At 36.9% G+C, this 17,857-nt stretch overlaps 1 protein-coding gene across 1 annotated transcript in view; it reads left to right on the forward strand.

Moving 5' to 3' along the window:
* The first annotated feature begins 16,535 nt into the window (after positions 1-16,535).
* Positions 16,536-17,857, forward strand: part of kcnk12 (potassium channel, subfamily K, member 12) — a 37,745-nt gene continuing 36,423 nt past the window's right edge. Inside the window, exon 1 of the mRNA XM_032554076.1 lies at positions 16,536-17,659. Coding sequence (XP_032409967.1) covers positions 17,320-17,659 — 340 coding nt within the window. The 5' untranslated portion in view covers positions 16,536-17,319. The remainder of the gene's footprint in view (positions 17,660-17,857) is intronic.

A 17,857-nucleotide genomic window follows, 5' to 3' on the forward strand; every position in this document is an offset into this window, starting at 1 on the left:
AAAAGTGAATGTCCAGATTTAAAGGGCCAGTGCGCCTTCAATTCCCTTTGGAGTTCCAGCATCAGAAAGACCAATGAAAGGTCAGCGTTGTGGATAAATCTACTGCAAAGATAAAATAGAGTGATATTATTAAACAATAAGCATAAGCGTAAAAAAATATAAAAATATAAATACTTATATATGCTATTTAAATATGACCTAACTAAAAAATATAAAATATAAGATCAAATAAAAATAAAAATAAGTATGTGCATCTATAAATGAGTTCAGAGTAAAATTAATGACACTTTTGAAAAAACCAAGAGGCCTGGATGAGCTATAGTGATCCAGAGGTGAGGTTGATTAATATGTGCTTGTCATGCACTCCAGAAATATATAATTTATGAAATAAAATTATATATTTAATAAATTACAGGAAGAAAAAAACGTTCTTCCTGTAAGAAAGCCATATAAAATTTTACTTGCAGTTTGCCAAATGTCATTGGGGAACTCAGCAAAAGTTGGAAGATGGCGCTCTGATCAGATTACAACAAAAGTAAATATTTGGTCTGTGCTATGTGTGGTAGAAAAAGCAACAGAGCACATAACACTGAACATTCAATAGTCACACATTTCTTTGGCAGGGACACTGATCAGAGTTTATAGGAAGTTGGATGGAGCTGAATACTGTTCAGTCTTGAAAGAAAACCCATCAGAGACCTCAAAAGTCCTGAGACCGGGATGGAGAATCACCTTACTTTTTCATATATTTATATATGAAAAAGTAAGCATCTAATCTATGCGTTTGTCCATTTTTATATTTTTGTACACAAAGTATCGGCATAATAAGTAAGGAGTTTAAACAAGCACAATAAAGAAGATGCAGTGTGGATTCATACTGCAGTCTCATTTGTCCAGAAGAGGGCGCTGCTTAATCATACCATGCTGAGATTTTCCTTCAGGCCAGCTGAAAGCACATCTAACAAAATTTCCTTTATCTTGCATACAGTATCTAAATTTATGGTGGTCTTTGTTTTCTTTATGATAGAACCTTAATTATTTTTAACACTCAAAGTTAATATTGCATAAAAAATCTACGGTGTTACTCAGTGTTGCAACCTTTGCAGCTTACTGTGTGGTAATTAATGCCTCTTTTCCTCGTTATAGGCATCAGTGCCAGTTTTTCCACTGCAAAGCTGTTGAATGAGGTCCAAATGATAGCGTCTTAAGAACCAAAGTATCTCTTCCCATGCTTCCTTTTTTCACATTTTTTGCTGAGCACAAAGAAGATTTAGTGCAATGGAAAGCAAATTTAAAACACTCATACTTTAATATCAGTAATCCAACAGTATATTGCTATATTTTTAAGAAGAAAAAGAGATAAAAACAAAGACTATTTAAAATGCTAGGTCTTTCAAATGCAAATATGCAACATTTAATGAATAAATATTACTTAAATGATCAAAATAACTACAGAAGTGATATTTTATGAAGTGATAACCACACTAAACTTATGATTAATAGCATCTTTACGTTATAATCCATCTTCACCTGCTCTTTTTGTTGCAGTGTATTGCACACACATCAAAATGCTTTTGTTATGTATATGATCTGTGTTGAAGTCCCAGCACTCTGATGGGTCATATTAATCTCATATCGATGCACATCTAAAAATAGAGCATGCATCTTGCTCTCCTGAGTCATAGTGTCCTCGGGTAATGCAATGAAAACAGCAACAGACAGAGAAGTTGATGGAGAAGATCACATTGTAGGCATGAGTCACGGTTTAAATAGGTGGTATTTTTCCTCTTCTGGGATCTGGCCATGTGGAGATATCTGAGTCTCTGAGTCACACTTGTCTTCCAGCTTTGGAGGGAGTATGGATCTTGCAATCTTAAGCTGCAATTCCTTTAAAAATGAAAACGACGATGTGATTTACATTTCAGTGTTTTGAATCTAACGCTTTCCACTCAGCGGGGTGACTCAGCAGCCACCCATCGGAGAGCGGGGTTGATCTCTGACGGCCGGCTGGTACAGTGAGTGCAAACTATGGGTGGTTAACGGCAACTTGATGCCACTCCCCTTTACTGTGCAGCAGCTAATGCTTCACACTCTGGCATTCAGCTCAGGGATATAAAGTCAAAGGAGAAGAATCGGTTATTGAAGTTCTCCTGGCATTTCTCTGGAACAACAAACAGCAAAATTGTTAGATTTTTTTGAATGTGTTCTGAGTGGTGTATAGTTGACTAAGAATTTGCTACAACTTCTCTTCTTTTTGAATCAGCCAGAGCAGTAAGTAATTTGTTGTTAGTAATTAACAAAAACTCACAGAACATGATTCTTTTCTGTGTTTTGGCTACATACAGCGAAAAACTTCAATGTATTTTATTGATTTTACATGTGAAAGATCAAGATAAAGTAGAACATAAATATGAAAATAAGTTTGCTGTAAACTAACTTAACATTTAGCAAGGATGTATTTTTTGAGTGGTGCCAAGAACTGAAGCATGTCAAAGTCAAAATTGCCAATGAAACAATTAATTTGTTATCCATTGTTAGAAGTATTTTCCCAGAGGCATTTCATTTGAAATGGTAGCGGCTACAGACAGCAGGATCTGAACAGGATAAAGGCTTTTACTGATACAATAGGTGTGTGGCCAAAATCCAGAACTGAAGCCCAACCTTACATTTCCTGTTTCTGGACCCAAAACCCTGCATAGTCTCATTAAATTGCTTCATGCCTAATTGTATCTCTTTAGGGAACCACACTGATTAAACATTTATGTATAACATCTCTGTTGTTGCTTGCTTTAGAAGCTCTTTCTCTGTCCTTTTCCTTAGGCACAGATAATATTTTTTTTTTCTCTCCCCGCCACCGCTCACATTTCTTTTTCCTTATTTTGTATTGAAGTGAAAAGCTGCCAGTCATGAACTAAGGTTATGGAAACGAGTCTTTAAAAAACAGATGGATTTAAGGATAAAGGCTAGTAGACTGGTAGATCCTGCTCAGCTTTTCCCATCTCCCATGGTGTAATCATCTGGTTGTTATGTGCTTCTACATCCTGTCACTACAGGGCTGTGCCAGCTTTGAGAGCCTATTTCAGAAGTAGTTTCTGGCCATGTGTCTGCCATTGGCATATGGAGAAGAACTGCACAGTGAAGAGGGGAGCCATGCATTTTGATAACCAGCTGAAAGCAGCAAACATATAGTCTTCAAGAGCATCTGACTGATCTAGCTGCAGAGGTGAAGAAGTTGAATGGAGGCCAGCATAAATAGAAATACGACTGAAAACAACACAAGAAATTACGTTTAAATCAGCCTTCAATTAGCTTTATAATCCAAAAACTTCCAATCATTTTTTCTATGAACTGTCAAACCCACATAGCCTTTCCAAAAAAAAAAACAGAAAAAAAACAGAGCTTGCTCAGGTTTATAAATACTGAAAAAAAAAAAAAAAAACATATATATATAGTATATATATATATATAGATATATGATTATATCACCTGTGATGGCTTTGCGATCTGTCCAAGGTCTCTCAGTCTGTGACCGCTGGAGATAGACGCCAGCCTCCCTGCAATTCTGCAGGAATAAGCAGCTACAGAAAATGAATGGATGGATGATTAAATCACAATTTCATTTCCATTTCTGGGGTTTTAAAGACAGAAACCCATTAAATAATTACAAGAAGAGAATTATTGCATTTCATTAAATAGAAGCTTTTGTATTTATGAAAAATAAAGGGACTCAGAAACGAAAGTAATACACATAAGGTTTTTCAGACAAAAAAATGAGATTCGGAAAATCTGCTACAGAATGCTGTGAATGTGTAAGTTTTCTCTTTACACAAGTAGGTCAGTTAAAGCTATGTGGCCTAAAATATTAATAATAACAATAATAATAATAATAATAATAATAATAATAATAACAATAATAATAATAATAATAATAATAACATTTTGTGAGGTTTGAACCATCTAAAAACTGGCATATTTACATAATCCCAAGAACATGTCCTGACTGATTTTTCAACAGGTATGAGGCTCGTAGATTTCTGATTTAAAGTATCAGTGAAGTCACTGATCTACTGTAAATAATTTCTATTACTGCAGGCTTTTTGTGTTTTGCTACGCAATTCATAAAAGAAATTTTAACATTTGCATGTTGTGTGAATCCCAAATACTGGTATTTTGTCATAGCTACATTAATGTTCAGAAATGTGAGAATTGTAAACGCTTTGAACCGGCGTGTCCCCTGCATCCTAACACACCTGTATTTGACAGACTGAATAAGATTTTGCACCATGTTTTAAAAGACTAAAACAAGTAAGAAATTATGCAGATCTGCTGGTTTTATTGGATGATATGAATCTGAGCTGCTTCCACAGAAATTGAAATTTTGCATGAACCATAATGGGCCTTTCTTCAGTAAGAGGGCAGAGTTAGAAGCATTTTCTAGGTTAATTTAAAGTTACAGTAATTACTTTCATATCGATTCCAAGTATAAAAAGTCAGTAAAAACAACATACACCTTGGTTTGAAATATTTTACTATCATCACTATAAGCTTAATTTTCTTAATATTTTAATTTCTCCTAAGCAAATAAAGCAACAAAAAAAACATGATTTTCTCAGTTTAAAGTAAGTTGTCAGAAGAACTAGAAGACAACATATTATCTCCAATATTTTGTTCTTCCAGGCAAGATTACAGTTATACTGCAGGACTGAATCTTGTTTACAAAATACACATGAGCTATGAACCACTTACTGTGAGTCCACATACAACAAATTAGTGAAAACATATCAGCTTCTCAGAGGAGTGTCCCATTTCTCAGTGGAATATTTTAACCCCTACCTGAAATAAGTCTCAAGTGAAAGGGGAGAAAGCTCAGAGGCGACAGGAATAAATGGCACTCCTCCATTAAACTGAGCAGATGAGTCACAGCTGTGAAACAAATTGTACAATTTTAACAGCAGGTCCTTTCCTAGTGTAAAGAAAATGCAGATGTTTATCTTTATATGCTAACAAGGGTCCTGGGACTGTGCAGCAGCCTCATGGTGTCATGTCCAATCCATCTACTCGGTTTGTAAAACAGCACTTCCTGTTAATTAGGAACAGGTGTTTGTGAATCAGCTGATGACAGACGAGGAACAGAAGAGAAAAACATACAAAGAGCAAAAACAAGACTGCTTTCCTAACAACTAAAACCTGATGACAAATGTATAGTTGTTTAATTTATTGTCGTGGAAGTTGGTAGATCATTTCTAACCTAAGATAAATCTTGTAGAGAGCGCCAAAATGGTTGCCGCAGAAGTGGGCTGCCTGTGTTAAGCTTGTAGCTATTTATGAGTTTAATAATAGCTTTTCTCAATTTTGGCAGCACTGGCAACTATTCTGCACATCATGTGGCATAATGTCACTTTAATGAATCCTGGTCTGTACTGTGCGGCAAATTACCTTTAGCCAAGATCTTTCCACACTGATGTTTTCTTTCAAGATTACTTTGTGTAAGAGTTAAATCTTAGACTCACATTTATGAAATCTGAGCAAAATGGTGGAGCACAGAGTTTAATGATCACACCAGTGCCTCCCAGATCTCTTCTGTGTAAGTCTGTGGCGGCAATTTGCATTGCTGCATGCAAGCCAGAGTCTCTTGTGATGACGCATATAAGCTGAGAGAATGCGACGGTAAAGAGTTAAACTGCAGTCTTTTGCAGTGCAGCAAAAGTTGTTATCAGGCATAATATTGCAGCGTTGGGTTCACACAGAGCTGCTCAGTCACCCCAGAGACATTATTGTTGTTTCTTTTGTCAGTTCCTTTTGTTTCATCAACACCAATATATCATAATTTTACATAAGGGAGGTGTGAAGAAGAATAAAATTGATCTAGCTTCTTGGAGGTACCGACATTAGTTTTTACAAAAATAAAACTTGAATATGTGGCGTTTAAAAGAACAGAGTTTAATCTCCATGTGTTTGAATTTTGTGAGGTGTGCTGGGAATGAGGTTAGCTAATTGTTTAAATTCCCCAGTGATGCCACATGAGGATGGAGAGTGAGATTTTAAAGGACAGTGTGTAAAAATAAAGCAATATAAAGTGTTAAGTCTTTGTAAATTTTGCACATTAGTTTAATTATGGAAGATAAAAATCAGCTGATTCCTGTTCAGATGATTTATCTGAAGAATCAAGTCAAAGCAGACACAATATTTTGTCTTAAATAGATACATAAGAGATGCAATACATGCAACCATAATATGACATAACCGATCCATGTCCCGAATAGATACACCTCTTCATTATTAATGATGATCATCCAGACTTAAATAAACTGCATTAACTGATGTTAATGTTACTAACAATATGCAGCGAGGGAACCATACTCTCTGTGTTCACACTTGTGTGAGAGTAAGAACTGATAAGCCGGCCGGAGTGTCTTATCTGACCCGTCCTGTCAGGTCTGACCAAGTTAGCTGCTTTTATCTAAAACACTGAGTCACAGCTGAGTTTTCACATTTTTCTGTTCCCTTAACCTTACGGGTGACTAAATGACAGTTTTCTACCTTAATAATATTTAGCATTGAGGGTATTGCTAAATACCAAGTATTTTTATTTATCCATTATCACTTCATCTTGATTTGCTTTTTAGCACCTCATAGCATCTAATGCACATAAAATCTCAGATCTACACAACTTCCTTTATAACTTTGTCTATTTTCAAACTTCATTAGAGTTTATTTAAATTTATTTGGTAAAAAAAAAAAGTTATAAAAGCACAAGCAGTCATATTTCACAGCACAATCTGTCTGTAATCTCATTTAAGGCTGTAATCACTACATATTACTCATGACTTAAATAAGCTGCATTAATTAATAAATAAAAAGAGTTTCATCATAATTTCAGTAGCTGTTTTTAAATCACCAGGAGGCTTTTGAGAGTGATTACATCAAAGATAGTTTTATATTTTTATCTTTTTGGTGCTTTTAATGTTTAGTTTCCATGCCTGGCTTTTTACATAGACTAAGTGTAGTTATGATCTGTAGCTCTCAACATGGAGATTAACTTCAAAGTCTGATGCCTAGTTAATGTTTTAGAAATGAAATTTACAGGTTACAAACACATTTTCACAAACCAAAAGCATTTGTAACCTTTGAAAAAGATTTATCCTAAATTATATGTTAATGTAATGAGCAACAAAGCAGTGTATGGTTTTGAGGCACAGTAAAATGGATGCTTTTTACACAACCTGCTCATAAATCAAATCACAGATGTGAGGAAGCCTTGCAATGTATAAATCATTTCACCATTTTCACCCTATTATCCTTTGTGCCAACAAAATGTAAAACATACATTTACTGAGCTGCAATGTTAAGCTATTAAAAGAGAAGCCATATAATCCAGGGATGTCCTTGTGTGTTTTATAAAGAGACTACAATGAATAATAAGGGAATTATTGCTCCGACTTGCTAATTTCTTTTGCAGTCGTGTCCATATGGATGCACGAGTCAGTAGGGAGATTCCAAGTTTAATGTGGCGTTCACTTGCAGCCACTGAAAATGAGCAACAACTCGCTGATCTATTTGCAAACAGTTGTGGTGTGCATAAACTGTTCTCTCAGCTCAAAGTAAAGCAGAAAAAAGATTGATTTAGCTTTTTAAATAGTGACTTTTATAACATAAATTTCAGGCTTTAAATGTTTTAAGCATAAGCAATACTGATGGATTTCCTGTATGAATTAAATTACTCTCAGGACTTTAAGGGCAACAGGCGACTCTAAGCAGTCTCAAACGTTGCTTTACCTCGGGTTAGAGGGAAAACTAGAACATTCAAATATTTTAACCATTTCTACCTATTTTTACTGGTTGTCTCACTGAGATCCAAGATATCATTTACAAGAGCAAACTGAATTGATAAAACAAACAAGATCACAAACACACAAAACAAGCAAAAAATAAAATTTACTCAATTAAATAAGCTACTAAAATGTAAGCTAAAAACAAGAGCAATTTTCGTAAGATTGTTCTTTTTATCTTAAACATTGTTGAGATTTTCTCCCTGACTGAGCTATTATGTATTGACTCATGTTCGACCTTGTCATTATGAAACCAGAAAACAGCCTGGGATCTTCTTCACCTTTATTATGCAGATGTATTAGGATGCTGCTGTGCCTGTATCCAAGACAGGCATAATAACTGAGCCAAAGTTAGTCACTTATCTTATTTATTCATGAATTATATCAAGCAAGTTCCAATTAGCTTCTGCACTGATATGCATATGTGTCCAATTAGATCCACTTTCATGTTTTTTATACAATAAGGCATCAGCTGCCACAGATAGCAGCTCATCTGTTGCTAATAATGTGATTAGTCATCACTCCTGTCATTGAAAATGTCTCTAGCCTCCTCACTGCGTCCACGAGGGAAGAGAAAAGGTTTGGTCTGGTGATGAGGCAGGAAGAGCTGTCGATCTGAGCTCTGATGACCATGCTGGTGGTAGTAAAATGCTGCTTTGTGGCAGAGGATGAGAGCAGCCCTGCTGGTCGCTCTGATTCCTCACTGCTGGAGCTCATGGAGGCAGGACTGAAACAGTCGAGCCATTAGAAGAAGAAAGAAACTGTAATCTCATTATGGCCAATAAATGCGGTATTTGTCAGCAGAACAAAAATCTTAAACATCTGCCTTGGAGCAAACACGGTTTGCATCATGTTAAAGTCCAACCTGAGATGTGAAAACATGGTTTAAATGTTTATTGAAGATTCATCTAGTGAATGGAGCTCAATAAGTATTTTTCTACTTTAAGGGGGGAGTATTATGCAAAACAAACTTTTTAAAGCTTATTTAAAAATAAGCTTTAAATAAGCTATATCATATTATAGCATGATTACATTAGTTATCATGCTATAATGTTATTCCCTAATGAAGCTTGAAGCTGCAGTCTCCAGTCGGGTTTCTGCCTCACAAAGCACCCTCGCTGTTCCCTGTTAGCTCCTTAAGACTAGCAGCAGCAGGAGCAGCAATTAGCAAACCCCTGGTGGAGCTACGAGTTTGTTGAGCTTAATATGTAATTTACTTCTCAGTCCAACGCTCCTAAGAATGACTGGAAATGACAAAATGGAGAAACGTTGTTATGATAATGTGCTGAAGGTAGTGTGGAGCCTCTTAAAAAGAAAGAGGCCCAATTGCAAGGCGTCAAATTACAAAATCTAATCTGTAATTAGATTATTTCTAAGTAATTTTGATATACACAGCATTTGTATAACATATTTACCTAAAATAGTTACCTCAATCGATTGTGCTGTAAAATGATGCTATGTGCATCAATTATCATGATTTTATTATATTTATTTCATTTCAAAGGAAAAAGAAAATTCAATGCAGTTGAAAACATTCCCAAAGGTTAAATAAAATACTAATTATAATGTGTTTATCCATGTTTCTATATTAATTTTCTTTTGGTCTCATATATAATTGTGATCTTAAATATAACGTTTTCCTTGAAAATCGAAAATCAAAGGCTACAAGAGGAACAGTGAGGAGACATTACCAAAATAAGATTAATCCAAAAAACAACCAAGATACAAAAATAATCACAAAAGAGGCACTAATGCAAATGTGAAAACATCAGAATAAGTCATAAATTTACATCCCAGAAAAATTATTTTAATTATAATCAGACCAAACCTGCATTTCTCCTCATCAGTGGAAAGCCTATTTTTTCTGTGTAATATATTATTTACCTCATCGTTACATAATAGTGAGAGAATAAATGTCAGCATCATGTATTCTGACAAACTTTGCCCTGGGAGATGAAGAAAAATGTTTTGTCACCATTTCTATATCAACATTGTGAGACTGTGCTGGAATGTCACAGTCTGCTGACTGACAAACTTTCACACTTTACTGAATCTGCTTTAATATACTGAGTTTTTTCCCCCTTGGTCTCTGTTCAGTTAGCAAATTTCAGTTTGCAATTATTTTATTTTCCAACAACAAGCAAAGGAATGAATGTTCAATTGGATCAAAAATCGTTTTCTTTCTTTTTGGAAATGGTGTTTGTGTGCTTACAAATGCAAGTGTGCGACTTTATGTGTGTGTACTGTAACGCGCAGTAATGGGATCAGCCACACAAGACCTCAATTCAGAAAGTTTGGGAAAGTGTTGAAACACAGAGACCTTATGGAGCGAGAGAAAACCTATAGGCAACCGTGATCATGATAAATGAGCTGTGGGCAGAGACAGATTTCCTTCACTCCTGTTAGGCCTCAGTGTTTCAGATCATCAGGTTTTAAGAGACTCTGACTATGCATCATTAGCAAGCATCTATATTATGCTAAGATTAAATTACTGCAGATCAGTCTGCTACGTTGTTTGGATGATATGAGGTGTTTATGGGTAAAAAAAAAAACAAACAAAAAAGCTTGTAAAAGCTGAAAAGTAACCAGTCTTAGATTTTGTTTTTACCTAGAGCCATGATGTTTGTAATAAAATTCAGCTTATAACATGTCAGCTATATAATATGAAAATAATGAAAGTGAAAGAAATGTGTTGAGGGAACAAAGAATCTCTCAAAGAGGATTTCTAAGATTTCTTTAACCTTTTTCACATTTTGTCACATTTAAACCTCAATCTTCTATCTATTTTAATTATTTTTCTTTCAACACAGGCGACTGCATGACTGTGAAGAGAAATATTTTTGTTCTTATACTTTCAGCTTATATGAATAACCCCAAATACTTTGTGTGAACATCCTTTCATCGCCTTACAAAGCCAGACACCAACATTTTTCTCCATTCTTCTTTGCAAAATGGATCAGATTTGACTAAGACTGTCCATACTGATTAACCATACTTTATTTTTTCCTGCTGCATATTCTGTTATATTTATTTCTGAACTTTGACTTGGCCGTATATTTAGAGTCGTTGTCTTGGAGGTAGGTTGCCTCTTTCAGTTTCTTGCACCCTCCCAAATTTCAAAAGAAAAGTTATTTTGTTTCCTTATTCACTTGACTCTGACATGTTAATTTGCTAAAGATTTAGATTATCAAAGCATTTCTATTTGTCCTTCAAGCTACTGCTACATAGCTGAAGAAGGGTAGAGAAGTTAAAATATTTATATCCAATCAGTAGTGGTGAAGCATTCTACTTCATTTGGCTCAGACACTAAAAAACAAGCTGCAGCTCAAACTAAAAGTAATTTGTAAACATATCAGTTATATAGATTCTTATTAGAAAATGAATGTTTTTAGTAAAAGGGCAGTCACCGCATAAAAGAGTTTCATGATCAGCAGCCAAGGATGTGAACTGTTGATAAAGAGACAACAATCAGGTCTCATTTATTAGAAGTAAAGTGCAGCCCAGAGAGGGGTGAGCAAACATGAAGAAATTTCACAGAAGTGAATGTTTGTTTTTAACCTTTTGCCTCTGGCTGCCCTTCAGATTTGAGAACTGCAGGGAAAGTAAACAGGTTTGAAAAGTAGGAGAAATCCCATGAACCACAACAGCCTGGAGCTGCTACTCAGGAGGCCCGCCTCCAGGTTTGGAGCGGGCGACTGTCCAGAGTGATTAATCAAGAGAAATATGCTACAAGATCCTCTTCAAAGCCTTGGCTTTAGATGATGTATGAAAAGCTTGGACTGCTCTGGAGAGTCCTCTTAATGAACATGTTGCATAAAGCCATGCAAACAGACAGATATGCACTTTGTGACTTCTTTTTTTTAACTCTTTAGATGCTTGAGGATAAAAAAAACTGTTACAGAGAGACACAGTCCAAAATGAAGAAAATGAAGGGATCTGTTTGCTTCTCCAAAAGACAACAAGCTGCCTGGAGTTTGTTTCTCATTAGAACATTTTAGCAGCTATTCACAATTGTAATAAAAATGATCAGCTGTGCTTCAGTCTGCCGCTAGTGACCAACAAACAAACAAATCAGAGTAAAGTGGGCATTAAAGTTGGAAGAGGGGAGAGGAGCTAAACATTACAGGGTAGTGGGGAGGCTGCCAGATTTTGTAAAACTCACAATTATAATTAAAAAGCTAAAGTGTCTTTACCTTTTTTAAAATGTTCAAGTTAAGATCCATTCTTAGTCTCCAATAGTTTCCAAACACGTCAATAGCAAACACCAGTTTTTGCATCTTTTTAAACACACAATTCTTCTTCATATCACAGCCAAAACAGATTTACCCTTTCCGAGACAAAAATGCACAGCAGGTAGTGTGAAGATTAGAAAATAACCTGTTGCTGAACAGGAATCACGTCGACCCACTGCTGAGACGCTGAGAGTGGCCGACAGGATACTTTTCTTTAGCGAAATAAAAGGAAAGTGAGCTGAATGAGACGCATTAAACCAACCCCTCCAAAATAATTTGCCCCTCAGGATTTCCTGGAGGAACTGTTGTTGTCGAGGTGGAAAAGTAATTTGATTCTTGCTGGTGAGCCATTCATTGTGGGATGAGTTGGGAGTCGCTTTTCATTTGTTGCAAATCCATGCAAAAATCACCAAAAGGGTAAATGACCTGTAGGACAAGCATGTAGACGGAGGGAGAATTTGTCAGCCCAGAATACTCCTTAGTAAGTAACAAACATGAGAACAAAAGGAAAAACAAACACCCAGATACGTCAAATTATAAGGATGTCACGTGTAAAATTGATGCATTGCTTTCAGTGGAGACTTTGCTCCACGTGTCTGATGTCCACAAAAGGTTAAAAAATAAACAAATTGTTTGGGATGCCATCAGCTGTGACAAAATGATTGATTCCACCGTATGGTCTCAATCAGTGAGGGTAAATTTTGCTCAGAATGCTGAAGGGAAATCCCTCACTTGTCCCTGCGTGTTTAACTTCACACAATTATTTAATGGATGCTTGTCCTCTCGCCTCCTCATCTTTATTCTCTGCAGGAGCTCTTACTGCTGCACTCTGAAGGATTGTGTCCTTTCCCTCTTCCTCACCCGTCCTTTATAATTCCTGTAAAGGACCTTTTAGGATTGAGGTGCCCTACTGTCCAAATCAAAAGACCCAGTAATGCTACACTGGGTCTTTTTCTTTTCACAATTATTGAAGCTGCAAACCAGAATTTGTTGTAAAACAAACACACAAAGTAGGGTTTTTTTCTCCTGTGCATCTTTTTTAAAATTATTATTAAACTTTGAGATTTGTGAAATTGACCAGTGAAAATCCTTATTTCTTATGATGTATTTGTAGTATTTTAGTATTTCTGTTGAAATAGCTTAAGAATTAAAATATAAGTCCAGGTTAAAGGACAGTTTGCTTGCTGTAGAATGACTGATTCACATTTGAGGAAAAGTTTGTCATATACATTTAAACTCTTGAAGAGTTTAAACTCATTTAAACTCTTCATGCTGTGCATGTTTGCACTTTAAATTTTTCTTTCATGCATTTACTAATAACAATACTAACAGAAAAATGCAAAGGATGTCAAGAAAATGTGTTGAAATAAATGCATTCTTTGAACCAGATTCAGTTTTACAGTTTCCAACAGAAATGTCATTCAGAAACTGAGGCAGTTTTTGTAATCATTCACATTTTCTTTGCATTTTCTCTGAGCAGCGATGTGTTTAGTGTCTGTGGGGTTTTTTGTTTTTGTTTTGTTTTTTGTGGCGCTCCAGAGCCTGAGGAATATATTTTTTCTGTTGAAGAAGGGTGTCAGCTTTTAATGCAGTTTCACCTGTAGGCCTGAGGATCACTGTCATTCAGTATGGGCCTTTGGTCATGTTTCATCCAAACAGGTTTTTCTGTATTTTTTATTAAATTTTGAGCAGAAAAGTGACGACATCTGCACATTCTAAACAATTCTATTACTGATTCTGTAAAAAATATTTTTTAAATACTTTTTAAATGCAACCCTTTCAAAAGAGGTTTTTCTCACACCAATTTACATTACATTTTACCTTACAATTCACCCAGTTAGTAAGGTATAACTTATAAGCTTGATTGTTTTGGGAATTAAATAAAATTAAATGTAAATAAATAAATGATAAATAATTTATAATAATCGCATTTTATCCTGGAATTATCATTCTTTTAAGTATATTTCTGACTAACTTGAATCACCTCTGTGGATACCACTCAGTGTAGCTCAGCAGTGTAAATTCAGGATTTTGTTTTTGGTGTGTTTTCTTAACGTTTCCTTCACCATGACAATATCTTGTTTTACTAAATATGAGGGTCCAATCTGCTTGAGGCTGAGACTGATCCTGTAGCTCATTTAAAAGTTCAGAAAACTTAAAAGTTGGGGGGGGGAGTGATTCTGTGATTCAGAAAACCCAGTGAGTTTGTTAGGTGAAATAAATTATTCTTTACGTCTTTAGAGACTAAATCACTGGGAATTTTGAAGCGAATGTTCTAGTATAATTACCTGAAACATGTGTTGGCTGCTTTGTGTGCTTGCTCAAAAATAGCATCAGTTAAAAAGAACAGATTGTTATTAAGTAAATGTGTCTCTGTGGTTTATTTCCCTGAAAACACAAAGAACCCAGATTGGTTTGTGTCAGACAGGCTTGTTCTCACCCACACTCTGGTGGACTGGGGACTCTAAATGGCCTGCAGGTATGAATAAGCGTCTGGACAGCAACTCTAAGAGCCTAATGACTTTCCCACCTTCCTGCCAGTGCATGCTGGCAAAGTCTTCATCACCCCCTATCCCCCACCCTTTCGCCATCCATGACCCTGAAAAAAATGAGTGAAGAGGGAAAAAAAAAGGAACTGGAAACAAAGAACAAAATGTATTTTTTTCACTCCTCCTCAGGCTTTTTCACCTCCAGTGCTGATGTACTGTCCTTAAATGAAGCCTATGACATAGAGATCCAAATAATTGATTATGATATCAAAATAAATACATAAGTCATTTTTCAAGGCCACAGACTCAATTTCTTATTAAAATCTTCTTTTGTTAAATGTTTCCTGCATGTTCAGGTGAAGATCAAACTTGACAAGGACAGGCTGTGTCACTGAGATAATTGTGCTGAGCGTGCCCTGGTTCTGCAGTCAGCCTTTATATTTGTAAGGCAATTAACCAGATTAGAAAGCATAATCAATAATGCCACCCTGTGCAACCCTGCTGCCATCTTCCCCTCTAGAGAAGGAAAGCTCTCCTGTCACAGCCCTGTTGATTCTGCATTTTCTGCTCAAAGCCTTTCTTTCATGTGGTCTTAATTTTTCAAAATTTATTCAGAAAAATGTGGACAATTTCAAAGAGTTTCTACTCCATTTTGCGTTTTCTTTACCCTTTTCAAGCATCTGGAAGGTAATTGATTCTTAATTGATTATTCACCACAATGCAAATAGAAAGAAAGGAGTGTGTTATTTAGAAATAATCAGCGCACCACTATAATAAAAAAAAAGTATTTTGTGGGAATCTGTTGTGTGGGGAAAAGTCTTGATTTCTTTTTTTTCCTTTTACAGTCAGACACAGTTGGAAACAAAGAAGTGCATCATACAGCACCCATCACACCAAGCTGCTTTCTTCAAGAACAGTTAGTGCATAACTTCTCATCTTAAATTAATTGAATGATGACAGCATCAGGGTGAGATCATACCCATCTGTACTTAACCAATTTCTTAATGTCACTGTGTCCAATGTTCAAAGACACACGTAATGTGGATCACATTTGTGCCCCGAGGGATGCTGTTAACCCTTTTCCAGAGTGGAAAGAAACAAAATGCAGCAACTTTTATCTTGAGAACAGAAATTCTATATTTATTTACCACATGTATAGATCCTTTCAAAATAAACCACACCTCTTAATTGTTTTCATATTTTGTCACATTATAGCCACAAACCTGGTATGTAGCACATTGTTTCCTTTAGAAAAATAATCAAAAATATAACATGTGCTGCATGTATTTGTATTCTAGCCTTATCCGTAAATATAATCAAGCTTCACCTCATTAGTTAACAGAGTTGTGTCTGTTTTAATCTCAATAAAAAATACAGCTACTCTCTAAAGACCTCAGAGGTTTTCTAGAGAGCATCATGAAAACCAAGGAGCACTAAACAAGTCGGAGGTCAAGAAGTTTAAACCAGATTGAAGTTATGAAGCAATACGGTATGGCACATCTGCAAACCTAGACATGCACTTGAACTGATAGAGCAGGCAAGGAGGTTATATAAAAACTCTACGGACTGAGGTGGAAGTTTAGATCTAGTCAAAGCCCAGACTTGAATCTAATTGAGAATGTTCAGACTCTACATCCAATTTCACTGGATTCAAACACTTTTGACAGAAAGAATGGGGAAAAAATATCAGTTTCTAGATTAAACCCTAAAAGACTTTCACCTATGATAGCAGAGGAAAGGGGTTCTAAGTATTGACTACAAATGCATATCACACTTTTCAGGTGGAATACTTTTGCAAGGCTCTGTGCAAGTTAGTTCTTGCAAACTAAGACAACAAGCTTATTTAGGATGTTTTATTTTTAATGTGATTGTCCTGATGATTAATCAGTTTCACGTCGCTGGTGTTAAGAGATTTTCTGCACAGATGCTTCCTTCCCGTTGAATATTTAATTTCGCTGCGTCTTTATCTCCGCGTTAAGACTTTTATTGGCTACCTCAAATATTTTTCTCAAATTTCCGCATGTGTACCCGCAATGCAAACATGAGTTTGATAAAAGCACATCGAGGCATGAGGTAACAAAGTCTGTCCGGGAGGGGAAAAGCACCCCGTGCCAACTGAAGACAACTAGAGAAGCGCGGGAATCCTCTCTTTTTTTTCTGCCAACTGCACAAGACCCGTTTTATAGTGAAGAGTGATCTCACCATATGCGCTGTGGTGGGATTCAGCGTGCCACTACAACATGCACACAACGACTGCGGCTCCGCTCTTCCCAGAACACCAAACCTGAGGATACAGGACTTTATTCAAGATCGACAGCGGGATAATCTGTAAGTTACGCCTCCCTTTTTTTTATCTTTTGTGGAGACCTGGGGGGTTTTGGTGCAGGGGACTCGAAGGATACTGCTGCCTGTTGGTGCACATAGACGCGCGGGTCTTTGTTGGATTCAGTCTGCAGTCCACTTACCACCAACTGCATTGCCACACAGCCGTGGGAAGAGAATGTGTGTATTATGAAACTCTGCGCCCGCCTGGAGCTTTTCTTCTCAACTCTTTGTGGATCATCGCGCTTACGTCCGCATGTGGAGTGGAGATCATCACTCTTTGAAACAACTACAATGTGGTGCGCAAAGTAAAGTGGAGGAAATGTTGCATCCGCGCGCAGTGGACGGGCAGGACTGCGACTTCCAGAGCGTGCCCGCCGACCCTTGAACGCCGCACTCGATGTGGAGCTTGTCGCTGTCCGACGCGCGTGTGGTGCTGAAATTTGGATGATGCCCAGCCTGCGACTGCAGGGCTGCCGCTCCCTGCACCTGAACGAGGACAACGGCCGCTTCGTCCTGCTCGCCGTGCTCATCCTGGTGTACCTGCTGTGCGGCGCTGCGGTCTTCTCGGCCATAGAGAGGCCCTCGGAGCTGCGGGCTCACGGCCGCTGGAACGGGACGCTCCTCAACTTTAGTGAGACCTTCAACATCAGCCTGCAGGAGCTCAACTCTTTCCTGCGGGAGTACGAGGCCGCCATAGCCGCCGGGATCCGGGCTGACGCTCTGAGACCGAGATGGGATTTTACTGGAGCTTTTTATTTTGTTGGAACTGTGGTGTCGACTATAGGTGGGTGATGTTTGCAGCGTTCACTCAACGCCTTGACCTTTGAATCCATTTTGTTGCAGGCACATAGTGGAGAGAAAAAAAAAAGTCAACACACACTTGATAAAATGCCAGGTTTTACGATGCAGATAAATCACGAGAGAAAGGTAATTCAGTTTCCGAACTTTTTCAATCTTTAATGTGACCGATAGCTTTTATGAA

Source organism: Xiphophorus hellerii, chromosome 22, assembly GCF_003331165.1.
Source record: "Xiphophorus hellerii strain 12219 chromosome 22, Xiphophorus_hellerii-4.1, whole genome shotgun sequence".
Taxonomy (NCBI): Eukaryota; Metazoa; Chordata; class Actinopteri; order Cyprinodontiformes; family Poeciliidae; genus Xiphophorus; species Xiphophorus hellerii.